Source organism: Protopterus annectens, chromosome 8.part1 (genome assembly GCF_019279795.1).
Source record: "Protopterus annectens isolate FY-2018-M chromosome 8.part1, PAN1.0, whole genome shotgun sequence".
Lineage (NCBI taxonomy): Eukaryota > Metazoa > Chordata > Ceratodontiformes > Protopteridae > Protopterus > Protopterus annectens.
The window spans coordinates 108,318,979-108,346,340 of record NC_056742.1 but is presented as its reverse complement, the minus strand read 5'-3'; the positions used below and the strand labels follow the sequence as shown (position 1 = coordinate 108,346,340).

Sequence of the window (27,362 nt, the reverse complement as noted above, 5' to 3'; positions counted from 1 at the left end):
AAGGTTGTATTGAAAAAATCAAGATTTTAGAATAAAGATCTTGTGAGATATATATTTTATCTATTCTAGTTTGGGTACCATGTCTATAGTCTTGGTGTGAGAATAGTAACGAATTTGGTCCCAAAGCATTAAAGGTGTCTTTTAATTTAAACATTTCTGTCCATTTTTTTAACTGTTTGGCTGAGGATGATAGTCTAGGAGATTTCCTATTGGTAGTTTCTGTAATATCTGTGATAAAGTTGAAATCACCTGCTAGTATAATATTATCTTTAGAAGTAGTTTTAAGAAAGTCTAAGTGTTTCTTTGCTAGTCCAACCCTCATATTTGGGAACCAGTGTAAATTAACCAGGGTCCAAATTCCATTGTTAAACTAAAGTATAACTAAGGCCATGAGTCCATCATTAGCTACATGTTTGTAAATAATTTCAGGATTTAAGAAAGTTGTTTTCCATATAATTGTTACTCCTCTGGTCTTGTTTTTATAAGAAGATTGAACTAGTATTGTGTATTCCTTAGGGTCCCACATAAATGTGTCATTTATTTTAAAATGTGTCTCTTGGAGAAAAACTACTTGAGCCTTGTTTAGTTTAAGATACCTTAGTAGGTTAGTTCTCTTATGTGGGTTGTTTAAGCCATTAGTATTTAAGCATATCAAGGTTAAATCCATATCAGAATTCTTTAAAGATAGCAACTATTTATCTCAATCCAAATAACTTTCCCCATGAAAGATAAAAGTAAAACAATTGTGTCAGGCATTTCAAAACTAGAAAAACAGTTAAATAACAAAAAATAGCATATTTAACTCTGATATAAACTTTAATACACCCTATACATAGAATGATATACATTCCTAGTCTAGCAAACAAAATTAAATCTGCTAGACTACCTATTCCAACCATCAACCTTTGTTGGTTCGAGCCCATGAAAACAAAGTAAAAAATGGAGACTATACTATAAATTAAGAGAAAAATAGTAGTGATAAATAACTAATCAGATATTGATTCCAGTTAGGTTTTAGAGCTAAGTTACATTCACTATTATTCGAAACATTAAACATTTATACAGCAATTATTCACTAAGGAAGCAAGAGACATATTAGGATATATATAATCTGAATTTAGTGCTTAATAGTTTAAGGAAACATTAGCTTTATTAACAATCTAAATGATCACCCAACATACCTAAGCATGTCATTTGTATTAGTTCTAATAAAAACTTTGAAATGACAGAACAAATCAAAGAATCATTTAGCATTTATATTTACTTGGCCTCTGAATAAATCTTATCATGACAATCTCCCACTAAATAAAAACATCACAAAAATTGGGTGTTAGCACATGTTTGAGTGTGTGTCATTCCCAAAAGATGTTAACATAGATTCTTAGAAATATTCCAATAAACATACGTGTCTTTAATTAACTCCTAAACCTTTGGAATAGCAGATGTTTAAATGACTGACTAAGAATCAATAATAATGAACTGGCATCAATTAATATGACAAAAAGTAGTAAAAACCATTATCTATATAAAACCTACTATGGATAACAGGTCTTAAAAGTGAATGACTCAAATACAGAATTAAGGTAGAGTTAGCTGTAAATATCTGCCATAATAATAGGGTAATACTGAAACTCATAACTTCTTTGTTGTGTTATCGCAAGTCATAGATATTACTGAGCTCTTTCCCTGTCATAAAGTGCTAATATACCAAAAAATATGACTTTATAATAACTGAGAACATGATATCTGAAACATAAAATAATATCTAAGATACAATATGAAATTCATCATTTTAAATGCAAATTAATTATAGTTCACTCAAAATTATTCACACATATATTGTCTAGGATTTAGTATGGTATTCGAGTATCCTAGTTATTACCATTAGCCATAAGCATTTCCTGTAAATGTATAAGCCTATACTAAACACTTGCTAACTGCATAGGAAAGTTATTTATAAAGATCTATTTATAAAAAAATCCAGTATATTCACTGGAAATAGTGGATATAATTAACTTACTAGAAAAAATAACATTTCTGTACATATTTGATCACAAAATATAGTCACTATTATAAAAGGGAATAATGAATATGTTTGCAGACAGTGTAGCTCATAATTCTTGTAAGAGAAGCCTGCTATGCTATATTAACCAACCAGAGTCTTGACATTCACAATTAGTCTTGCATATACACATTAGATGTAATGTAATTTGATCTGCATGCAGATAATGCATAATGTCACGAGCTAAGTAAGAAAGCTTCAGTTCTTAAATTTCAAACTGACATTTTCCTGCCTAGCACGCTACACAGTAACAGTACAGTTTCCTGACCTCACTTTAACTGTATCACAAAGTCTGCTTATTTACAGTAACAAATGTAAAGTTTAACTGTCAGGTACTTCCAGTCAGTAAATTAACATTCAGTACGCAAGAAATCCCCTCCGGACATCACAAACCATACAACACACATAAAAAAATCAGTGCCATACAACCTTTCCCATAACTAAACTCTATATAACTGGCAGAATATCCGAACACAGTCTTTAAGAAGCATTCTAAAAAAAAAAAAAAAAAACACACCTTTCCCATTACATAAAAACTTTCAGATCCCAGCTAAAGCATCTAATTTAATAGGCAGAACAGTCCATACATTCAGGTCATCATTCTTTATTTTAAATACAAAGTCATTTTCTGAAGCAAGCACTTACCAGGTACATCAAGCACAAATGATACGTATCTCAGAGACACTCAGACAGCTACAGACAGCTAGCAATAAACCACAGCTGCTAAGTAGATATACAAGTGATACATACTGCTAAAAATACAGGTGACATAGTCTCTGCCAAATTCAAGTTGAATAGAGCAAGTCCGTTGCCAATGAGAGACAAAACAGAACTTTAACATTAAATTCTACAGGAAGCATAACTTGTAACTGTTTAAAAACCTTGTGCCATAAAACATACAAGCATATAACTGTCAGAGAGACCCAATTTATGTCAAAAGCCGGCAAACAGCTTTTTGTTCACACAGGTACCAATATTTATACTGAAACAATCAGAAGTTATAAATAATAAAGAAACTAGTTAATATATACTAAGTCATAGATATGCCCTGTTATCCCATGTATCCAAAGCAGTTTTGATAAATTAATCTAAGCAGTGGTGGTGGTGCTGTGGTAGCGTTGTCGCCTCACAGTAAGACGCTGTCCGGTTTGATTCTCAGCTAGAGCGTCTTCTGCGTGGAGACATGCATGAATGGGCGTACCTTCATTGAAGGTTGTGCGTCAGGCCTGGCAAGCCGGTATGTAAAAATCAACTGCCAATCATTAGCGGACTGGAGTTCCGCTGTGGTGACCCCTAACCGGGAAAAGCTGAAAGACACAATCTAAGCAGTGACTATGCCTGTGTAATAACTCAAAAGAGCATTTAGCAGGGCAAAGGGCTATATAGTATTTGAAATAAAGCATGTCATCTTAAGGTCATAAAAGCAAAGATAGCTTACTGTTCAATTATATCACTCAATAAACCAATAATATTATATTAATATACTAAACGCATAAACAGTTATATAATTTGTATATGAACAAAAAAAAGTATAGAAACGAAAAAAGAAAAAAGAGAAAGAAAAGCAATAAGAAAAACATTGTCATGACATACCTTACTTGAAAATTTAGCACGTATAAAACAAATTAAAGTCCAGTTGCAGTAGATGCTTTGAGAGATTTAGTGGGAACAGCAATCTTTGACTCAGTTTTTTGTTTTTTCCTTTTAACATCAGTCCAAGAAGATTTATCAGTAACCCACTTCAGTGATGCAGATGCACATTCCATATCTTCAGGTAAGGAAATAATGCTATTGTTTATAATAAAGGCAGTGACTTCCTCTAAGGCATTAAATGGTCTCATTTCATTCTGATATAGGATTTTTATTCTGGCAGGAAAGACAAGCTGAGTTTTGATGTTATTCTGCTTTTACAGTTTTATTAATGGCCAAGCTTTTTTTCTCTGTTCCAAAACCCTAGTAGAATAGTCATTGTCAAACCTAATTGGGTTTTGGTTGCAATTTTAATGGACTTTTCCTCCAGGCAGATTTTAGGACCAACTCCTTGTCCAAATAAGATATAAACTTTATGACTATTGATCTGGGAGGAGTACATGACGATGTTGAAACTGGCTTTCCTAAAGCTCTATGAGCCCTTTCAATACCAAAGGACAGATCCTCCTTTAAGTCTAAAATCTCTGGAATCCAGGTGTTCATAGGTTCATAGGTAAGTACTAGGCTATCTGCCCAAGGGCATTTATAAGCCTAGCCAGAATGTGTTGGCTTTCGCCACCCCCTTAGATTAGTTCCCTGTGTCTCTGTCCAGCAGAGCCATCAGTTCTCTGCGCCACTGTCCAGCAGAGCCATTAGTTCTCTGCGCCACTGTCCAGCAGAGCCAGTGCAGTGATCCCCGGGGTAAATTTTCTGTTTCCCATCCACCTGTCAAGGTTTCTCTTGAAGAATGTTAGTGAGGGGCTCTGCCTGATGTATATTGGAATCCTGTTCCAAAGCATGGGGAGTCTCTGGGATAGGAATCTATCCCTCCAGCATGTCCTTTTTATCATTGTGGTGAGGTTTATATCTCTAGAGTGTGTGGCTCTCTGGGATTTGTTTTTTTTAGGTGGAGCATGTCCCTCAATTCTGGGTTGGACATGGCCTTGTATGTCAGGCAGAGAGTAAGCGGTATGCAAATGAGTACAGCTGGAGTTTCTTGAATCGGGCTGCATAGGGCATCTGTTTGAGGCCAGTAATCCTCTTGGTGAGGTACTTTTCTGGCCTTTCCAGCTGTTGCAGATGTCTTGTAAGGTACATCCCAAGTGGAGTGTTGTATTCTATGATGGGTCTAATGAGTGATGAGTAGAGAGGCACAATAACCTCTTTTGTTCTAGATGCGAACCCTTTTGTGATTAGGTGGGCCACATAGAAGGATTTTCTAACCACCTTGGCAATATGATTATCAAAGGAGAGATTACTATCTACTTGGGTCCCCAGATCCCTTATTACATTTTCTGTGTTTAGGGGACTGCCACCTATGTGGTAGTTCGCGGGTATTTTGTTTTTTCCAAAGGGGATGACGATGCACTTGTTGGCATTTAGCTTGAGGCCATGATTTTGACACCAGGTATCCATCTCAGTGAGACCCGTCTGAAGGGTGTCTGTATCAGCCGGAGAATCAGTTATAGTCCCTAGTTTGCAGTCGTCTGTAAACTTGGTCAGCCATAGTCCTCCTATGCTTACCTGTACCTCTGAGAAGTATATACCGAACAGGAGGGGCCTAGGACTGAGCCCTTTCAGGAAAGAAATATCTTCTCCTTCAGCTCTCTCAGGGATGCCAAAAATCCTTATATTTCACCTTCTCTCCCTGTTTTCCAGGTCATCCACTTTATTGAGAAACCAAGTGTTTTGTTTGATGAGCAAATCTTTTTGGCTTTCTTTTTCCTTCAGACTTCCATCAAGATCATTCAGGGATGCTTGTAAGTGTGTTATTCTGGATTGATGCTGCTGTATAAGTTCCTTGAGAGAATCTGTTCGTTTCTGACAATTTTCCTCGAGGTTTTGTAAATTCTCCTTAAAATCATCCATTTTTAGTGAGAGTTCTTATAGAGCAGATGTCACAAGCTGCATTTCTTTTTTTAAAGCCATGTCAGAATGAGAAGTCTTCGAATTGCTCATCTCCACAAATTATATATTCTCCTTTATAATTTGACAGGAAAAAACTTTCCTAAGTTCACCAAAGTTACTAATAATATAGTTTATACTTTCATCTATCAATTCTAAGTATTTTTGCTACAATATAATAAGTTATTTTCTGTTTTATACTAGTTGCATGGAGGTCTAAAAAACTGCTGCTGTCAGTTGGCCATTTTGGCTCTGCCCCCTAGACGAAGTCTATGTTCTGAATGGATGAAGGTGCTCAATTTTTTTAATTAAAGGTTACTGTGCTGGATGGATTTTGCCTGGTGTTTTATTCCTTTATGTCATTAGTTAAGTCCTGATCTCACTTTTAATTCACGTTCCTGACCTGTTCTCACTTTTAATTCACTTTCCTGACCTGTCGTGCAGATTTCTTCTGATCTTACAGACAAAAACTCTCAAATTATTGAAATAATCTCTGGACTTAGTATTTTTGCTTGATTTTGTTGTCAACTTCAGCCTTTATAAAAATAATTGGAATTGACCGTGTAACTGCTGGAATATGTATCTAATGGCCTGATGGAGAGGGCTTTATGGACTTTGTTGGATGGGATGAATAAAATGAAAGTCAGGACAGTGGAATCAGGATGTCTCTTGTTCATATACAGGACTGTTCCTCAGATAACATCAAATGTATCTCCAACAGAAATACTTTTGCCATGAAATTTGAAATAGACGATTTACTTTCACTAGACTTAGAAGTAAAAATCCAGGAAGAAAAAAAAGCAGTGGGCACACTGTTTCACAACAGAAACATATTTTGATAAAGTGCCAGTGCTGAGTAGTTGTACAAGTGAAAAAACAGTCTATTTGCTTAACTACATATATGGTCTTTAATAGATATTCAGTGTCTTTGGGTTGTTTAGGACCTCTTCTTTGTACTATGTTCACTGGTCATGGTTTGTTTTGAGGAGGTACAGACTTACATAAACGGAACCAGTTTGTGAGCCAGAAAAACAGGAGGAGGGCTCATTAACTCATTAAAAAGTGCAAAGGTGTCTCCATGTTTTGTATAAAAGCCAACTTCCTTGCCCACTTGTGGAAGTTGCAGTTGAGAAAACTGCAGTCGCTCCATTGGTGACCAAGAGCTGTGAAAATCCCTAACCTGGGCCTGTTGTGGTAGAAGACATTTATTCTTCATAATCTTTAGATTTGCCATTGCCACTCTGTCTTATTGTTTTGTAGTCTGTATGTGAAAGGCATTTCCCTTCTTATAAGAAATACTGTGTTAGATGTTAGTAAAACCTTTCTTTGTAGGTATAGCAAAATAGTGCCATTGTTTCACTGAAAGCCTTGTAATCTATGCAGACTTTCTTAGAAAATAATAATAAAACAGTGAAATGTTAAACTAATTCCTTATTCTTAATAAATGTTATACAGTATAAAATGTGTAATGCTTTCGAGATTCCAGTTAATGAGAGAAATATTTTTCTTCACTAAAAACAATAGATTTTCCAGGGAATTTTAATTATAACTAACATACTGTATCTCAGAGCTATGTGAAACGTAAATAATTAGCACCCATGTTAAGCCAGTAAACAGCCCATCTCATCACTGATGTCCCTGGTGAGCTGCGTACCTAGGACTGTCTTAGTTACTGAACTATGTGCAATGCTTTAAGTATTGCTGCTGAGCCCTGCAGTCTAGATTACATCATACATTTTAAAAATTCCAAGTTATTTATTTATTTATTTATTTATTTTTTTAATTTTATTATACATTTGTTGACTGGGAGTGTCCAACTGAGCTAATACCTTTTTTCAGAGGAGACTCAGGGAGAAAAGCTCTAGAACATACAAGAATTACTAGAGTGATATTCAAATACGTAACTTATCACATTCAGTAGTTGCCAGAATTATACAATATATAAAGATAAGTAGAATGGGGCGGCCATGGTGGTGCAGTGGTTAGCATTGCCGCCTCACAGCAAGAGGTTCTCCGGTTCGATCCTTGGCTGGGGTGCCTTCTGTGCAGAGTCTGCATTTCCTCCCTGTGGTCGCGTGGGTTTCCTCTGGGTGCTCCGGTTTCCTCTAACATCCCAAAGACATGCTGTAGGTGGATTGGACACTCTAAATTGGCCCTAGGTGTGTGTGTGTGTGTGTGTGTGTGTGTGTGTGTGTGTGTGTGTGTGTGTGTGTGTGTGTGTGTGTGCCTTCAGTGGAAGGTTGGGTGCCGGGCTGGCAACTCGACGCCGTAAAACTCCACTGCCAGTCACGAGTGGACAGGTGATCCGCTGTGGCAATCCCTAATTGGGAAAAGAAGAAGATAAAGATAAGTAGAATAACATTTACTTCATAAGAGAGAAAATGTTGAAGTTTCTTAAAGAAAATTAACTAATATAAGGTTTAATAAGGAGAATAAAGGAAAAGTTTGTGAGTTACATAGAAAGAAACTGAATGTAAATAGATAAAGAGAACTAGTTTGGTTGGTTTTGGTCAGTGAGGGTTAGTGCAGTGGCAGGTCCAATGTTTTTTAAAGTAGTCTTTGGTGGCTAGTTTAAATTGTTTGGGGTGTGTAAGGTTTCTTATTTCTAGTGGGAGTTTGTTCCATGCAATGGAGGGGTGGTAGCTGTATAAGTTGCACACTGTTTTAGATTTAGGTTTATAAACAGTTAATAGGTCTTTGTTTGCACTTCGTAATTGTCTGATAGGGGAGTAGAGGGAGATGAGGGATGATAGCAGGCTGCTCTGGGATGGCATGTATAATATGGAGCTGAGATTGGTGAAACAGGTGTGGTAATTTGAGCCAGTTCAGGTATTTTAGGGAGAGACAGTGGTGGGATTTATATGTATGCTGAGCTGCAATTCCATCTATCTTGTGATAGGTTGATTCTAGTTTGGTAAGTAAGGAGGAGTTCAGATTTATTAGTATTTGGGAACAGTAGGTTAAGCAAGGTAGTAGGTAGGCATGAGAGAGCGTAACACTAGCTTCAGGGGTTAGGAATTTGTTACTCCTGTACAGAAGTCCTAGTTTCTGATGGGTTTTTCTGATGCAATAGGTTCATAGGTAGGTACTAGGCTATCTGTCTGAAGGCATTTATAAGCCTAGCCAGAATGTGTTGGCTTTCACCGCCCCCTTAGATTAGTTTCCTGTGCCACTGTCCAGCAGAGCCACTGAAGTGATCCCCGAGGTAAACTTTGTTTCCCATCTACTTGTCAAGATTTCTTTTGAAGAGTGTTAGCGAGGAACTCTGCCTAATGTAGACTGGGATCTTGTTCCAAAGCATGGGAAGTCTCTGGGACAGGAATCTATCCCTCCAGCACATCCTATTTATTGTTGTGGTGAGATTTAGATCCCTAGAGCATGTGGCTCACGGGGATAAGGTTTTCTTTAGGTGGAGCATGTCCATCAATTCTGGGTTGGACATGGCCTTGTATGTCAGGCAGAGATCACCTCTGAGTAGGTGGTATGCAACCGAATACAGCTGTAATTTCTTCAGTCGAGCTGCATAGGGCATCTGTTTGAGGCCAGTGATCCTCTTGGTGAGGTACTTCTGTGGTCTTTCCAGCTGTTGCAGGTGTCTTGTAAGGTACATCCCAAATGGGGCGTTGTACTCTATGATGAGTCTGATGAGTGATGAGTAGAGGGGCACAATGACCTCTTTTGATATGGATGCGAGCCCTTTTGTGGTTAGGTGGACCACGTAGAAGGATTTTCTAACCACTTTGGCAATGTGATTATCAAAGGTGAGATTACTATCTACTTAGGTCCCCAGATCCCTTATTACGTCTTCCGTATTTAGGGGACTACCACCTATGTGGTAGTTTGTGGGTACTTTGTTTTTTTCAAAGGGGATGACTATGCACTTTTTGGCATTTAGCTTGAGGCCATGATTTTGACACCAGGTATCCGTCTCAGTGAGACCCTTTTGGAGGATGTCTGTGTCAGCTGGAGAGTCAATTATAGACCCTAGTTTGCAGTTGTCTGCAAACTTGGTCAGCCATAGTCCTCCTGTGCTTGCCTGTACCTCTGAGAAGTATATGCCAAACAGGTACCCCACCTAGGACTGAGCCCTGGGGAACTCCACTTGTAACCGATTTAGAGTCGGACCTAGCTCCCGCAACTCTCACAGTGTGGGTTCTGTCCATGAGCCAGTTGGCAACCCATCTTGTGACGTAGGGGTTTATGTTCAGGCTGGTGAGCTTGTCTATAATACCAGAATGGGGAATGGTGTTGAAGGCCTTTGTGAGATCTAGGTAGGCTGTGCGTACCACCTTTCCCTCACCTATAGCCTTGGTAACTGTCTCTAAGAAGTCTACCAGGTTTAGGAGGCATGATCTGCCCTTGACAAAGCCGAACTGGGTAGGGTCCAGTGTTTGGAGGTTCCCAATGTCTTTGTTAATGAGTTCCATGATGATGCGCTGCATAGCCTTGCAGACCAAGCTAGTTAGGCTTATAGGGTGATAGTTCCTGGGTTTGTTGTGGCTCCACCATTGTGGAGTGGAATAACCGCTGCTGTTCGCCACTCTATGGGTACGTAGCCTGTGGAGAGGTTAAGTTTGAACAGTGTGTTTAGGTGAGGGGTTAGTTCGTCTTTGAGCTCATGTAGGAGGCAACCTGGGACATCGTCCAGTCCCATTCATGCTGTGTTTTTGGCTATGGAGAGGGCTGTTTTAACCTGAGTGTCTGTGATTTCAGGGACTCTACATTCTTCTGGTATGGTTATGGTCCCTCTTCGGGGTGAGAGAGGGCGAAGTTTGTGCTGAACCTGTCTGCCAGGATGTTGGTGATATCGGTTGGTTCAGTGTATTTTGTGCCATTCTGCACTAACTCCGAGCAGATCTGAGCATTGCCACTTAGATTCTTGACATAGCTAAAGAATGCCTTGTGGTTATCTTTGGAGTCCTTGGCAATTTTTCTTTCAAAGCTCACCTTGGATGATTTTATGAGGGATTGTAGTTTCTTGCTGTAACTGATCAGGGATGTCTTCCCTTCTTGGGATTTTACTCTTTTCTGTACTAGTTTCCTCCTTCTATTGTATAGCTTGTTTATGGCAGGAGTCCACCAGACTGGTTTCCTTTTCTTGGAGGAGTGAGTCTTGGTTTTGCTTGGGATGGCATGATCCATGCATTCTTGTAGGTGCCTGTAGAATGCATTAGTAAAGGATTTTGCAGCTTGGACAGTGTTATCCTTCAGCATGGGGGCTTTGAAACTTTCCACCTCGGTCTTAAGTAACGTGAAGTTTGCTTTTGAAAAGTTTTTCATGGTGGTTTTCTTGTCCGGGGGTGGAGGCGGAATGTGGATATCCAAAGTGATTTGTTTATGGTCAGATCTAACCAGCGAGGGGTTGACCTCCGGTGTGGAACACCAGTCGCCCATGTTGGTGATGACCAGGTCCAATATGTTGTCACCTCTGGTGGGAGTGTTGACCAGTTGAATCAGGGAGTTTGAGTTTATAAATTCTCAGAAATGTTGGGCAAGGGAGTTAGTACTTGAGTAGTTCTCCCAGTTAATGTTTGGGTAATTGAAATCACCCAATATTAGGGTGTTTGGTAGGACCTTTATGTTTCCCAGTGTTTCCAGAAATGTGGAATGGGGGTCCTGGGACATGGTGGGTGATCTGTAGCAAGCTACAATTTGAATTGCAGTTTTGCCCATTGTTAGTTGCACATGGATGATCTCTGAAGCATCGTGCTGTGCCACTAACCTGGAGGTGTGGGTATCCTTGATGAATATGGATACGCCCCCACCTTTTGTATTTCAGTTTGGGTTCTGTGGCTGAAATGTATGGTATAAGTTGTAGCCTGGCAGTGCTGGGGTGCTCTTTGGAGCCTTAAACCAGGTTTCTGTTACTGCACATATATTGATTTTCTCCATACTGAGGAGTGCCTCGAGTGCATGCATTTTGAGGTTCAGACTTCTGGCATTGAGTAGCATTACCCTCAGTTTTTTGTTACTTGTGCTATTTACTGTGGTGGGTTTGTCTTTTGAGCCTTGCCTAAAAAAGGCACTATGGGGGTGGCAAGAGCCTTGGCCAGTATTTAAAAGCCTAAGGGTGACAGGTGCAAGCCATCTCTAGTGAAGCAGCGTGGCTTGTCGAGCATGTCATCCCAGGTGGACAGACACTGGATCCCCTTTGAATGATACCAGAAACTTAGCCAATTGCTGAAATTGATAATTTTTTCTTTATACCATGGTATCATTCTTGGTGAGGGCAGGATGCTACTCAGGGTCAGGGTCATACAGGCCTGGGCTACATGATCAGAGAGCTCTTCCATGTCTCTTTTCATGTAGTCCAGAGAGGTATGGCTCAGGTCATTCACACCAACATGGACAATGACAGAGTCATATTTGTTATATTGTTAATGTGTAGATCAAATTTGAGTTGATTATCAATGGTAATGCCAAGTAGTTTTGTGCTAGATTCTACTTCTATAGGAGTATTGTTTAGGGATGTGATGAAGAAGGTAGGTTTGATGTGATTAAAAGATGTAGGAAGAACGAGTAGTAATTTTGTTTTTTTAGGGTTGAGGCTTAGTTGGCTATTTGTGAGCCGTGTCTCTACAGAGTCAAAGGATGTATTGGTAGTTGTTTGGAGTTCAGAGGGTGAGTTATCAATAGTAATGACTGTGGAATCATCTGCATATTGGACAATGATAGAGTGAGGACAAGAGGAGTGAAGTGAGTTGGTGAAAATAATAAAAAGTAAAAGTCCAAGTATGGATGCTTGGGGGAAACCTCTTCTTACTAGAAGGGGGGTAGGTAGTGTTGAGTCCCATCTCACTGACAGCTGCCTATCAGTGGGGTAGCTGGAGAACCAAGAGATAGTTAAAGTCTGTGAGTTTGTTATGTAGCAAAGAGTGAGAGACAGTGTTAAAAGCCTTTGATAGGTCAAGGAATAGGTAAAATTGAGTTTATTATCATCCTTGGTTAGAGAAATAGTGTTGAGGAAGGATAGCAGAGCTGTGGTGGTGCTATGCTTTGAACAGAAACCATACTGTATAGGGGTGTGCAATTTACCCTGTGTGAGATAATGCATATCTTGCTTATGTATGCATTTCTCGAGGACTTTTGAGAGAGGAGAGAGGATAGCGATAGATCTGAAATTAGAGACATCTGTGGAGTTACCTTCTTTGTGTATAGGGAGAGTATAGAATTGTTTCCAGATAGATGGAACTTTAGATTCAGAGATGGAGAGATTTATTATGATAGATACAGGTATGGCAAGGGAGTTTGCAGCAATTTGGAGAAAGTATGAAGGGATACTGTCTGCAGATACTGAGCAAGGTTTGAGCTTAGAGAGGTGGGTTTTGATGTAGTTAGTGGGAACAGGTTTTAAAGTAAAGGAGTTTGTATTAGTAGTTGGGGGAGATACAGGGAGGTTAAAAGTGTTACTGTTAGAGGAGTTGAGGTTAAATAGTTTGGAGATGGATTCAATGAAATAGGTGTTAATTGTGTTGGCAGTTTCTTCAGGTGACTTATTGGGACATGGGTTTGGTGAGGTTGGATTGCCAGGATGTAGGATCTGGTTTATATAACACCCATTTCTTCTGCTGTGTACCTTTCTGGAACTTGTGGATCATACAGAGGAGTGGAAGGGAGGCAGAAGTTTCGGTGTAGCTAAACTGCCTCCTGTTTCATGTTATTTGACACATTCAGATATGACTCCCCTTATTATCAAGAATGTGCACTGCTTTCTAGGGACATATGGTTTAGAAAAATAGAGAAGGGGTTACTATTGGTAATAATGGATTTCCTTTACTAATGGACATCTTATTTGCTCCATTATGTCAGGTTTTTTAATTACATTAGAATTGACTACATTCCTAAGACAGGGCTTACCTAAGAACTACAAAATCAGTATTTTTAGCCCAGACTGCATATCATATTTCTCTGCTTTCAGTTGCCTGTCGAAGCATACACATATATTTATTTATTTGGCTTTACTGGCCATGCTGCTGTCAGCGAGAATATTGCATTTCTTTGTATGATTCTGTCACGGTAAGAATTGTTGTTACCATTTATAGATACCATAAAAAGAATGAAGTTTTATCCTCAACCTGTGAATATATTTTCTACTGCAGAAGATGAAAAAAACAAGCAGTTTTATTATACAATATTAGAAGCTGAATGTATTTTGATATGCTAAAATAACTGTACTACTTCAAGAGATGTGGAGTCATTCACACTTTTGACATGAAAAGATAAAAGTAGAACAAGCTTCTGATATGAAAATGATTTTATACAGCTGTCAGATAAAATCTTTATATCAGTCTGACAACACATGCTGTACAACCACTGCTTATATGTGAACCTTATTAATAGGTAATAATAAAAAAATGTTCTACTGTACAAGAAAAAAGGTAGCTATTTTATTGTACTCTGTTAGTAGTTGAATTTACTTTACTGATATGCTGAAAGTAAATGGGTTATCAAGGGAGAGCTGAATTAATTCATACTGTTAAAATGAAAGGTACAAAGAAAGGCAAACTTTATATATGAAACTGTTTTTATAGCGCTATCAGATAAAATCCTTAGGTCTACCTGATAAAGTAACCACTGTCTATATAACCACTGCCTATATCAGAAATTCATTAATAGCTGGTAATAAAAATCTGCTTATTCTTAACTCATTGATTCTTTTTAGCTGCATGCAATGGAAAACTAGAACAGCACACAGAAAGGCGAGGTGTCATCTACAGCCCTTCTTGGCCAATCAATTATCCATCTGGTGTGAACTGCAGCTGGTATATCCAAGGAGATCATGGGGACATCATAACTATTAGGTATGGAAACTGTGAAATTATATTAGTATTTTAAAGTGCTATACTAAAAAAGAAAAAGCTGAGATGATGATGTTGTAGCATGGTACAAACAGATGGTTTTCTGGAATATTGTCATAGAAATATAAATGCCATGCAATTTGCATTTTGTCTTCAGTTTTTCAGTTCCTGTTTGTACTTTTTGCCCAGTGGCTTGGCAGGCCAAGTGCTTACCTTAGTTGCCACAAGTTTAGAACTGAGATGAAGATCTCCAGGTTATAATATCCTTAGGTTCCTTTCTATTACTGACACTACAGATCAGTATAATGAACATTCTGTACTCCTGATGGGACACCCTTTGTATTAAGACCTATCTGCATGTTCTGGTGACAGTGTGGGAAATCCATCAGGAGTTCTGTGATTGAAGAGTATACAAACACACACACACACACACACACACACACACACACACACACACACACACACACACACACACACACACACACACACACAAGGTTATATGTTTCAACTTCAGACCCAGAGTACATTCATTCCTAGGTCAGTGTAGCATTTTGTACCTTAGTTGTAAAACTGATCACTTGAATGACTTATATATCACTGCATAGTTGCTCTTATTGTATTATTATTAATGAAACTGTCCCTTAGTATATTCAGTTTTAACAGAACTTTCTCCATAAGCCTCCACTGAAAATGGGCCAGTCTATAAAAAGCAGGCAGGGAGTATGTATCCCATTGCTGATAATAGGTGAGTTGGAGGTCTCAAGATAAGGTGCATGACAGACTTACAAAGTCCCTTGTACATGCAACTTGTGCCAGCTGCTTTATAAAGACCTACTACTTGTAATTTGTGCCATGTGCTTTATAAAGGCCTACTACATGTAGTTTGTGCCATGTGCTTTATAAAGGCCTACTACATGTAGTTTATGCCATGTGCTTTATAAAGGCCTACTACATGTAGTTTGTGCCATGTGCTTTCCCATTCTTCGCTTGTTTTATGGCGTTAAGTACAGAATACTCCCTAACAGAGCCATTAACTGGCAGCATTCATACTATTAGCTAAACTGGGTATGGGTTAGAATAAAAATTCTTATAAAATTATATACGGGCTGTATTTATGCCCTCTGGTGCAGTTAAGACCTTCCCATCTAGCCTTATGGTGATAATTGTCAGAAATGAACTCCATTTTTCTCAGCCTGTATGCAGGAACACATTTGGTTTATATACAAGGGTTTATTCTGAAGATGCAATAGCACAATTTATTTCATTACTATCCCTTCTTCAGATTTAAACTATGTATACTGTAAAATAATCTATATATTCCTGTCTTGTACCCAGATATCACTGAGGTCCAGCCACCTGCAATTCCAGTTGTTCTATTTTGTTATCCCATTCAGCCAACAGTTTAGTTTTAGGTGCTGAGCAAATTGCTCGTCCTTGAGGCATTTAAACCACTCACAAATTTGCATGCTTCTCAAAGGGTTCAAAGAGAGATGCTTTTATTTGTCCAGTACCCCCTTGATCAGCAAGTCTGCCTTCTGCTGCTCTATTGACCCATTTATTCTTCCACCTTCTAAGGCTTAACTACATAGTTTTTTTACTTTGCTCAGCCTGAAAGTGAAAGTTGAGGAGCTAGGAATGGTGCCACTGTTCCTGGGTACTTTGTCCTTTGTCCTAGCCTTATGTCCCTCCCTTACATAGGAAAATCATGTTAGGTTGGGTGGGCATACTGTAACTCCCAGGGCAAACAGCAGTCATATCATCTCTTGTCTTCCAACCCACTAGCCTAATGTCTCCTATCTGAGCTCTGTCGTCCACCAAAGGTGGACTACAGAGAGGTCATCACTCTTCCACCAGGACAGGCATAACCCCTTTATTTCTAGATTTGTCAAGCACCTAAGCTGCTAATTAAATGTGGGTCACCTGAACTATAGTTAGGGATTTCTCTTTCTTTGCCACTGGGCTGGCTGTGCTCTAACAGAAAAACTTGATTATGGCAGTTTTGATCCACTACCTTATATCTTGTCTGAGCAGAATTAAAATATCTATCCATCAGGGTTTTGTTTTATGCATACTTTCAGTAAACTAAACACTAGGCATCTCAGTCATTATCAGATAAGGGAAATACCAGTGTGCATAAACTACCTACTAGCTTTAGCAGTGCATTTAAGATCCATCAGCTATCCAGGTCACTTTTGGCAAGGCACTGTTCGGTAACAAATGTATAATCCCGGTCAGTGTGGGAAACTGGTGCCTTCTCATGTCACATATAGGTAGGTCCTTAAGGGCTTTTTCTAAGATAGCTTGGGATTTTATTTGCCTTTCTCTGCCTAGGATAGATATATCTACGGTGTTACACAGAAGTGGGTTAAAACCCCAACCAATCAATATAGGTGCACTGACTCTAGTAAGGTCTTTGTATATCCTCTCAGAAAGAATCCAAGAAAGACTGTGTTTGGGCATAGAGTGCAGCTGTAATTAAGACTGTGGGCATAGAGTGCAGGTGTAATTAAGACTGTGGGCATAGAGTGCAGCTGTAATTAAGACTGTGGGCATAGAGTGCAGGTGTAATTAAGGGGCCCTGCTAAGTAATAAGCCACACTGTTATCCACATACTATTTTTGGATTTATTACGAGCTTGTAATTCCAGTCTCACTCTTTTGTGGACCAGTAATATAGCCCTCTCTTTCAGGAGATTGTCCTAAGCTGTTTAGAAAGAATAAAATGCCTCATAGTGATTGTGACTTCTTGGAAGATTATTACTTCAGTCCCTTTATCAGGTGTAATGTTCAGCGTCACTCGTCTCTTCTTTAAAGAGTTTAACCCCTAACATAACTATTAACTGTTCAATATCAGCTTCGATACAAGCTTTGTACCAAGTGAATGGAGAACAGCTACATTCATTCCCCTGCATAAGGGAGGACCTTCCACAGACCCAGAAAATTACAGACTGATAAATCTGACCAGCCTCATATGCAAAGCCATGGAAAGACTTATCATAAACTAATCAATCAGAACATGGAAAACCTCTAAACACTGGACCTGTCTCAGTTTGGATTTGCCAAGGGCAGGTCATGTTTGTTGTACCTGGTGGACTTTTTTGAAAGGGTCACCAAAGTAATGGATGAAGTCAAAATGGAACACACCTCATACCTCGACCTAGCCAAAGCTTTTGATACAGTTCCCTACTCAGGCATAGTAGAAGGGCTAAATCATCATCATCATCATCATCATCATCCTCATCCTCCCTTTCTCCCATTTTCTGCATGGGGTTGTGGTGTTGTGTCACTTGTCGCCATCTTTAACTGTTCAATGCCACTCTCCTACCTTCTTCGACAATCATATTTGACTGTTGCAGGTCTTCTCTCACACAATCCATCTACCTCTGCGCTGGATGCCCTCATTTCCTCTTGCCTTCTTCCTGTCTGTTCCAAATTTTCTTCACCAAATTGTCTTCTGCATTCCTGCACATTTGGCTGAGCCACCATAATTTGTTCTCTTTGACCATTTCTGCAAATGGAACTACTTTGGCTTCTGCTCTTATGTCTTCATTCCTTCATCTGTCCCACAGTATACATCCTACCACCCATCTCAGACACTTCATCTCCATCACGTCTAGCTTCCTCGTCTACTCTGTCTTTACAGCCTAGGTTTCTGTGCCATACAGTAGTACTGTCACAACACTGTTTTGCACATCTTACTTTTAAGCTTCTTTGGCATTCTTCTGATATACAGTACCCTGACATTCTGTGTCAGTTGGCTGCAGCCCCTCTGATTGTAGCTTTTTGGACACCCGTGCACTGGCCCAGCAATCAAGGAGCCTCAATCCTCACCACTAACACCAGTGAGGGGTGTCCACATTGGGAAGGATAACAAATACACACACAGTAAAGTACAATTTCCCTTAAGAGCACACAGAGATCACAGTCAGTCTGGGGCTGGTTTCTCCGTTTCTCTCCAGATCCCCAATAAGACTCTCCACTGGCACAGCTATAGAGTGGGGTCCTTAGCCAGCGTCCCAAGCCAAGTCCTCCTAGCCCTCTCACTCTGTCCAACCAGTGCTTCATGTCCTTGCCCAAGTAGCTGACACACACACACACACACACACACACACACACACACACACACACACACACACACACACACACACACACACACACACACTTTGAGATATGATTTATATACAACCACACAGACACTCCTGTGGAAGGCTGGCACAGGTTCACTAGCTGTGCCCCTTCTGTCCAGGCTATAAGGTAGTAATCACTGCTACCAGGACCCTTACTTATCAGCTACTAAAAAGGTCCTTACTAAAGGGTGTCCAGTTATTACTGTGCAGTATTATTATTCAATTAGTAAGTGTGACCAGAACTTTTTAAGGCTTATTGGAGTGGCTTGGCCAGTATCACTATGTATATGCAATGAGCTTAAATTATCTCTACACAAAACAGCCACAGTTGAAAAGTTTAAAAATATTTAATAATAAATAATAAAGACACAAGACAATAGTTCTTACTACACAGTGCTAGTCAAGATTTCAGCGATCACAGGAAAATACTTAAAATAATACAGTAGAATAGTTCTGACATCAATACAGAAAAACTAAGCTTACTATTTTCTATCTATTCCTTAAGAGAAACACTAAAGTCTAAGATCCCGCGTACATACAGACAGAGCAAAGCAAGTGCTGGTGAGTGGTCTGTTCTGAAGACAAATGCAAAATGCTCTGATTCTCTCTCAATCTCTGTCCATAAATTGATAACACAGTAACATGGCTCATTTTAGATTATATCATTATTCTTTGTTTCCCAGGCTAACAGAAAATCAGAGTGTAACAGCCCTTTTGATCTTGCAGCTGGTCAGGAAGCCAGAGCAATAAAATACATTATACATGTAAATTCTAGCCATTACCTCTGGTCTCAAAACAATAGGAAGAATTCCTTAATTCAGATATCTCTGCTCCGAGCTCTGAGAGCAAACAATTATACAATGCTTGGCTTATCAGCTTTCCTCCAGCAGAGTGCAATGTGGTTACATTTTTAAAGTTCACTTATCATGATTTTCTTACATTTAAGAGAAAAGCAAGTGGCTTACATTAATATTTACAAATGAGAGCATTATGTACAAAATTCTATTTAGCTAGGCTGGCAGTCTTCACATATCTTCCTGCTGGAGAACTCAAGCTAGTTTTTCAAGTGACCCTTGAGAAACGTTGCTTGAGAGGGTTAGGTCTATCAGATTATACCTTACCCCATTCCCTGTCTTGAGAGCCCATCTGCGTTGGCATTGCTAATCCCACTGTGGTGCTGCACTGACATATATGCTTACAACCCTAGGCTCCATCTTAGCAACTTGGCATTTTGCAGGCTGGCTCTATGTAACCATGTTAGGGGATTGTGGTCTGTAACTACAGTGAATTTTCGTCCATACAGATAAGGCAGATGTTTCTGCAGTGCCCACACTATGGCTGCCATTCCTTTTCTGCAGCTGCATAGCTTTCCTCCCTGGATTGAACCCTATGACTGAGATAAACCACTGGGTGCTCTTCTCCCTCTGAAGAAATCTGGCTAAGTACAGCCCCCACCCCATGGTTTGAAGCATCCACCTGCATAACAAATTATTTGCTGTAATCTAGACTGGCTAACACAGGAGGTCCTCCAAAAGCGTCTTTAAGCTTCTGGAATGCTTACTGACATGCTGGGGTCCTCACTACCTTATCTGGCCTGTTTTTACTTGTCAGGTCTGTGAGGGGAGCAGCTATGGTACTATAACTGGGGACAAACTTTCTGTAGTACCCTGCTGTCCCTAATAATGCCCACACCTGCTTTTTGGTAACAGATGCAGGCCATGCCTGAATGGCTTCCACTTTGGCAGGTTCTGGCCTGATCTTACCACTCCCCACTCTATGTCCCAAGTAGGAGACCTCTGCCATACCAACCTGACATTGGCTGGGCTTAATGGTCAACCCTGCTCTCTGTAGTCTACCCAGCACCTCCCTGACATGCTGAAGGTGCTCTTGCCAGGGATGGCTGTAGATGGCAATATCATCTAGGTAAGCAAGGGGAAACCCTCCTGCTCCTGCTAGGATATAATCTACCAGCCTCTGGAAAGTTGCTTGGGCATTTTTCATCCCAAAGGGTATCTTTATGAACTCATACAAGCCAAAAGGAGTCACAAAGGCTGACTTCTCTCTAGCACTGGGAGTCAAGGGCACATGCCAGTAACCCGTGGTAAGATCAGTGGTTGTAAGATACTTAGCCCCACCCAGCTGCTCTAGGGCTTCATTTGTTATATGCATGGTGTAAGCGTCTGACTCTGTGTGAATATGTAATTTCCTGTAGTCCACACAGAACTTGGTGTTGCCATCCTTGTTTGGCACCAGCACCACTGGAGAGGCCCAGGGACTGTTGGACTCTTGAATTACCCCTAGTTCCAACATTTCCTGTATCTCCTCCTTCAGAGTCTGTTTGACTCTGTCTCAGGCACCCTATAAGGGGCCTGCTTAATAGGGCTTTGGGGTGCTGTATCCACCTGGTACTGCACCAGGTGGGTGCACCCTGGTTTCCCAGTGAACAGGTCTCCAAACTCCTGTAACACTGCTCGGATTTCTCGAACCTGGGTAGGAGATAGCTGCTGGGACATTGCTACCCCTTCCACTGAGGTGTCAGTTTGAGCCTCACTGAGGATTTCAGTCTCCAGATCTCCTTCAGACTACTCCTGCAGTCAACGGCAAATGCTCAACCCAAAGGCCTCCCTATCATGGTAAGGTTTCATCATGTTAACATGGTACAGTTTGTGCCCCTGCCTCCTGCCTAGCAGTTCCATCATGTAGTTAACATCACTTACCTTTCTTACTACCTTGTAGGGTCCCTCCTAAGTTGCTTGCAGCTTGTTGTGTCTGATAGGGATGAGAAGTATTACCTGATACCCTACAGCATACTCTCTAGCTCGAGCATTCCGGTCATATCAGACCTTTTTCTGTTGTTGGGCTTCTGCCAGGTTCTTCTGGGCCAAGCCCATGAGTTCCTTGACCCTTGTCCTGAAGTTTAGGTCATATGACACAACAGACTTCTTGTGAGATTCACACTCACCTTCCCACTCCTCTCGAAGAGGACCCTTCACCCTATGCCCATACAGCAACTCAAAGGGTGAAAAACCTGTGGATTCCTGGGGAACCACTCTGTAAGCAAACAACAGATGGGGAAAATATTTGTCCCACTCCCTCTTAAACTGGTCTGCAAATGCCTATAGCATGGACTTGATTGTAGAGTTTAACCTCTCAACAAGAACATTAGTCTGGGGATGGTAGGGTGTGGCCTTCAGGTGCTTCACCCCACAGTACTTCCACGGACTAGCCACCAGGTCTGACATGAAATCAACACCTCTGTCAGTCAGTATTTCTTTTGGTAAACCTACTGTGCTGAAAATCTCTAGCAAAGCATTTGCCACCTTTTCTGCCTCAATGGAGGACAAAGCCACTGCCTCAGGGTATCTTGTAGCATAATCTGCTACCACTAGGATATACTTTTTCCCTGTGGAACATGAGGTACTCGGAGACCCCACAATATCCACAACTACCCTCTGAAATGGCTCCTCAGTCACAGGCAAAAGCATCAAAGGAGCTCTCACCTTGTCTCCTGCCTTGCCTACCTTTTGGCACTGCTCACAGGTCCTGCAGTACCCTGTTACATCTCTGGAAATTCCAGGCCAATAGAAGTTCTGCATAATACGTCTCTTAGTACATTTTATGCCCATATGACCTACAGGGGGAGTATCATGGGCTATGGCTAGAAGCACCAGATGGTAGGCTCTAGGCACTACCAACTGCTGTACCCTCTCACCTTCTAGCCCTCCCTCAGGGGTCCACTCTCTATACAGTTACCCTTTGTGCCAGTATACAGATTTCCCCTTCCCTTGAGAATCAGATGCCTCACTAGCTACCTGCCTCAGGCCTTGCAGTGTAGGGTCTGAGAGCTGAGCCTGTCTCAACTCTCTCTTTGTAACCCTTCCCAGCTCCCCTTCCACAGAAAGTCTGGCATCCTCTGGCAGCAGTGCCTCACTCTCAGCGTGGGTACTACTACTCACCTCTACCTTTGCAGTCACTCCGTCCAAGGGAGCATCAGTACCCACAAGCAGCTGGAGATCACCCTCAGTATCACTGCTACAGTGTAGCTTCCTCCCTGAAGTAACCACCTCAGCAGTCCTGGCTGTAAGTATGTGGTCTGTCTGGGTCTCCCCAGGCTACCAGACCCACATGCTTGTCTCGAAGCCTGACTGCATGTAACTGCATTAACACACAGTACTGCCTCATCAAAATCTTTCCCTATCAGGATGTCTGCAGGATGGTAGTTTAGTACCCCTGTTGTCTCAAGACAACCTACTATTGGCATTTTGTCTTTCCCATTTACTGGCTCTCTCACCTTTTATTCCCCACCTTACCTCCGTGGATATATGTATGCCACATAGCCCCACTGGTTGCATTTAAAACATTTAACTCTAGGTCCTGGACATGTAACGGGACTAGTGGCTTCCCCTACTACTGGCAGATTCTGTTGGGGCAGTCTGGGCTGCCCACCATGGGTTCCTTTAGACCCATGAGCAGTACTGGGTGTCCCTTTCCTGTGCAGGGATGCCCTGCTTGCTAGGTATAGGTCTCCCTTCTTCCCCAACTCCTCTGAAATAGCACATTGTCTATCAGCTAACCAGATCCTCATGTCCTCAGGCAAAGTGCTAAGGGCTTGTTCCCTCACCAAAAGGTCTGCCAGCCCTTCAAAAGTGGTGACCTGACATCCATTCACCCACCTATGAAAGTAAGTGCTCAGTTCAGCTACATATTCACACACACTTTCATCTGCCTTATGTCTATGCTTACAAAACATTTCCTATAAGTTTCAGGTGTTAGCTTAAAAAATTCTAACAAGCAATTCTTAACAGCAGTATAATCAAAACAGTCAATGTCAGACAATTTGGACAAAATAGTTGCAGCTTTACCATGGAGTAAGGGGGTCAGGAACTGTAACCAGAGCCTTTGGTCAACGTAGGTTCATAGGAGGGTACTAGGCTATTGGCCCTAGGGCCTATATAAGCCTAACCAAAAATGTACCCTGGCTTTCGCCTCCCAAGAAAATTATATTCCTGTGCCCCTGTTGAGCAGAGCCACAGAAGTGATCCCCAGGGTGAATTTCCTATCTCCCATCCAATCATGAAGATTTTTCTTGAAGAGTGCTAATCAAACAGGACAAGCTAAGGACAATACTGATTGCACCAGACTGGCCACGCCAGCACTGGTACCCCCTTTTGCGCAGTCTGACAGTGCTACAACTATGGCACCTGAGGAGCTCTTACTGTTTAAATACCCTCTCAAACATATGAATGAAACTATCAAAGTTATCCCCCTCTGCAAACTGCGGAAGAAATTTACTGACCTTGGTTTTGGGGTCTGGCTACTCCCTTCCCCATTACCTCCATGACTCTGGTGAAGAGTCAGCATTTCCTTTTCATGCTGACTCTGCCTTTCTTTCTCCTCAACTTCCAGGTGTAGCAGTTTCTCATTCTCCTCAGCCTGTAGACGTTTCACTCTCCCTGCTGCTTCTGTTTCCAACACCACTGCCAAACAGTTAATATGTGGTGTGAATATCCCACCACTGCCAAACAATTAATATGTGATGCCCTGTGCACTGGCCCAGCAATCAAGGAGCCTCTATACTCACCACTAACACCAGTGAGGGGCGTCCACATTGAGAAGGATAACAAATACACACACTGTAAAGTACAATTTCCCTTAAGAGCACACAGAGATCACAGTCAGTCTTGGGCTGGTTTCTCCCTTTCTCTCCAGATCCCCAGTAAGACTCCCCACTGGCACAGCTATAGAGTGGGGTCCTTAGCCAGGGTCCCAAGCCAAGTCCTCCTAGCACTCTCTCTGTCCAACCAGTGCTTCATGTCCCTGCCCAAGTAGCCGACACACACACACACACACACACACACACACACACACACACACACACACACACACACACACACACACACACACACACACACACACACACACACACACACACACACACACACACACACACACACACACACACAAACACACAACACACATACTTTGAGATGTGATTTATATACAACCACACAGACACTCCTGGGGAAGGCTGGCACAGGTTCCCTAGCTGTGCCCCTTCTGTCCAGGCTATAAGGTAGTAATCACTGCCACCAGGACCCTTCCTTATCAGCTACTAAAAAGGCCCTTACTAAAGGGTGTCCAATTATTACTGTGCAATATTATTATCCAATTAGTAAGTGTGACCAGAACTTTTTAAGACTTACTGGAGTGGCTTGGCCAGTATCACTACATACATGCAATGTACTCTAGAGCTTAAATCATCTCTACACAAAACAGCCATAGTTGAAAGGTTTAAAAATATTTAATAATAAATAATAAAAGGGTAATGCTACTCAATGCTAGAAGTCTAAACCTCAAAATGCATTCACTGGAGTAACTCCTTAAAATGGAGAACATCGACATCTGTGCAGTGACAGAGACCTGGTTCAAGGCTCCAGAGAGCACCCCTGCATTACCGGCTATGTTTCATACCACGCCTTTCGGCCACCTAACCTGGACCGAAACAATTAAAGTGGAGGTATGTCCATATTCATTAAGGATATCCACAACTCCAGGCTAGTTGCTCAGCATAATGCATCTGAGATTATCCAGGTGCAACTAACTCTGGGCAAGACCGCAATCCAAATTGTAACTTGCTACAGATCCCCCACCATGCCCCAGGATTCCCACTCCTCATTTCGTGATACACTGGAAAATATTAGGGTACAACCCAACACCCTAATAATGGGTGATTTCAACTACCCCACCATTAACTGGGAAAACTTCTCATGTACCAACACTTTCGCTTAATGTTTTCTGGAATTCATAAATTCCAATGCCTTGGATCAACATATCAACACCCCCACCAGGGGCAGCAATATTCTAGACCTGGTCATTACCAACATGGGCGACTGCTGTTCCACACCAAAGGTCAATTCCTTGTTGGTCAGATCCGACCACAAGCTAATCAACCTAGACATCCACATCCTGCCCCCACCCCCCATTAGGGAAACCACCGTAAAAAATTTCTCCAAAGCCAACTTCACGTTTCTTAAGACAGAAGTAGCATACTTCATGACACCCATGCAGACGGACAATAGAGGTACAACTGCTGAATCGTACACAAATGCACTTTATAAGCACTTATCCGAGTGCATGGATCATGCTATCCCTAACAGAACCAAGATGCTATCCTCCAAAAAAGGAAGCCAATCTGGTAGTCACCTGCCATAAACAAACTCTACAACAGAAGAAAGAAACTGTTGCAAAAAAGAGTAAAATCCCATGATTGGAGGAACTCCCTGGTCAGCCTCAGTAAGAAGCTGAGATCCCTCATAAAATCCTCCAAAGCTAGTTACAAAAATAAAATCGCCACTGATTCTAAAGACAACCACAAAGCATTCTATAGCTATGTCAAGAATCTCAATGGCAACACTCAGATCTGCTCTAAGTTACGGCACAATGGAACTAAATATACAGAACCCACTGATATTGCCAACATCCTGGCAGATAAGTTCAGTGCTAACTTTATCCCTCCTCTCACCCCTAAAGGGCCCATCGCTATACCTGAAGAATGCAAAGTTCCTGTAATCATGGCTGCACAGGTAAAAACTACACTCTCCAAAGCCAAGACCGTAGCATCCATGGGACCTGACAACATCCCAGGCTGCATTCTCCATGAACTGCAGAATGAACTGGCACCCCATCTAATTACCATGTTTAATCATAGCCTCACCTCAGGCTTTGTGCCCTCTGAATGTCGCACAGCATCAGTTATCTCACTCCACAAAGGGGGGGGGGGCACCACGGACCCCCCTGAACTACTGCCCCATTACCCTAATGAGCCTGATCTGCAAGGCCATGGAACGTATCATCATGGATCTTATACACAATGACATTGGTAATCTTCAAACTCTGGACCCCACCCAGTTCGGGTATGTAAAAGGCAGATCATGTCTCCTAAACCTGATAGGCTTCTTTGAAGCAGTCACCAAAGACGTAGACGAGGGTAAGGTGGGTTCACACAGCCTATCTAAATCTCGCCAAGGCTTTTGACACCATCCTCCACTCTGGAATTATAGATAAACTCACTAAACTAGGTATAAATCCGTATGTCACAAGATGGGTTGCCAACCAGCTCACTGATAGAACCCACACTGTGAAAGTAGCAGACTCCAAATCCAACTTCAGACCAGTGACAAGTGGAGTACTACAGGGTTCAGTCCTGGGTACTCTCCTGTTTGGTATCTACGTTTCTAAAGTACAGGCTAACATAGAAGGTCTTTGGCTAACGGACTTCGCAGATGACTGCAAACTAGGAGCCATAATCAAAACTCCTAACGATGTGGACATCCTACAAAGGGCCTCACGGAAACAGATACCTGGTGTCAAAGCCATGGCCACAGTCTCAATGCCAAAAAGTGCATTGTCATCCCCTTTAGCAAAAACTCTGTACCCATGAGCTACCACATAGGTGGTAGTCTACTTAACACCGAAAGTGTGATAAGGGACCTTAAGACACAGGTGGACAGTAGTCTCTCCTTTGATAATCACATCGCCACAGTAGTCAGGAAATCCTTCTATGTGGCACACCTCATCACAAAAGGTTTCTCATCCAGAAAAAGAGAGGTCATTGTTCCCCTCTACTCGTCATTCATTAGATCCATTATAGAGTACAGTGCCCTTTTTGGGATGTACCTCACAAGACATCTACAACAACTGGAAAGGCCACAGAAGTACCTCACAAAGAGGATTACCAGCCTCAAACAGATGCCCTACGCAGAGAGTCTCAAAAAACTCCAGC

At 41.3% G+C, this 27,362-nt stretch overlaps 1 protein-coding gene across 1 annotated transcript in view; it reads left to right on the top strand.

Moving 5' to 3' along the window:
- The first annotated feature begins 13,712 nt into the window (after window positions 1–13,712).
- Window positions 13,713–27,362, top strand: part of LRP3 (LDL receptor related protein 3) — a 393,055-nt gene continuing 379,405 nt past the window's right edge. Inside the window, exons 1-2 of the mRNA XM_044081578.1 lie at window positions 13,713–13,803; window positions 14,319–14,457. Coding sequence (XP_043937513.1) covers window positions 13,713–13,803; window positions 14,319–14,457 — 230 coding nt within the window. The remainder of the gene's footprint in view (window positions 13,804–14,318; window positions 14,458–27,362) is intronic.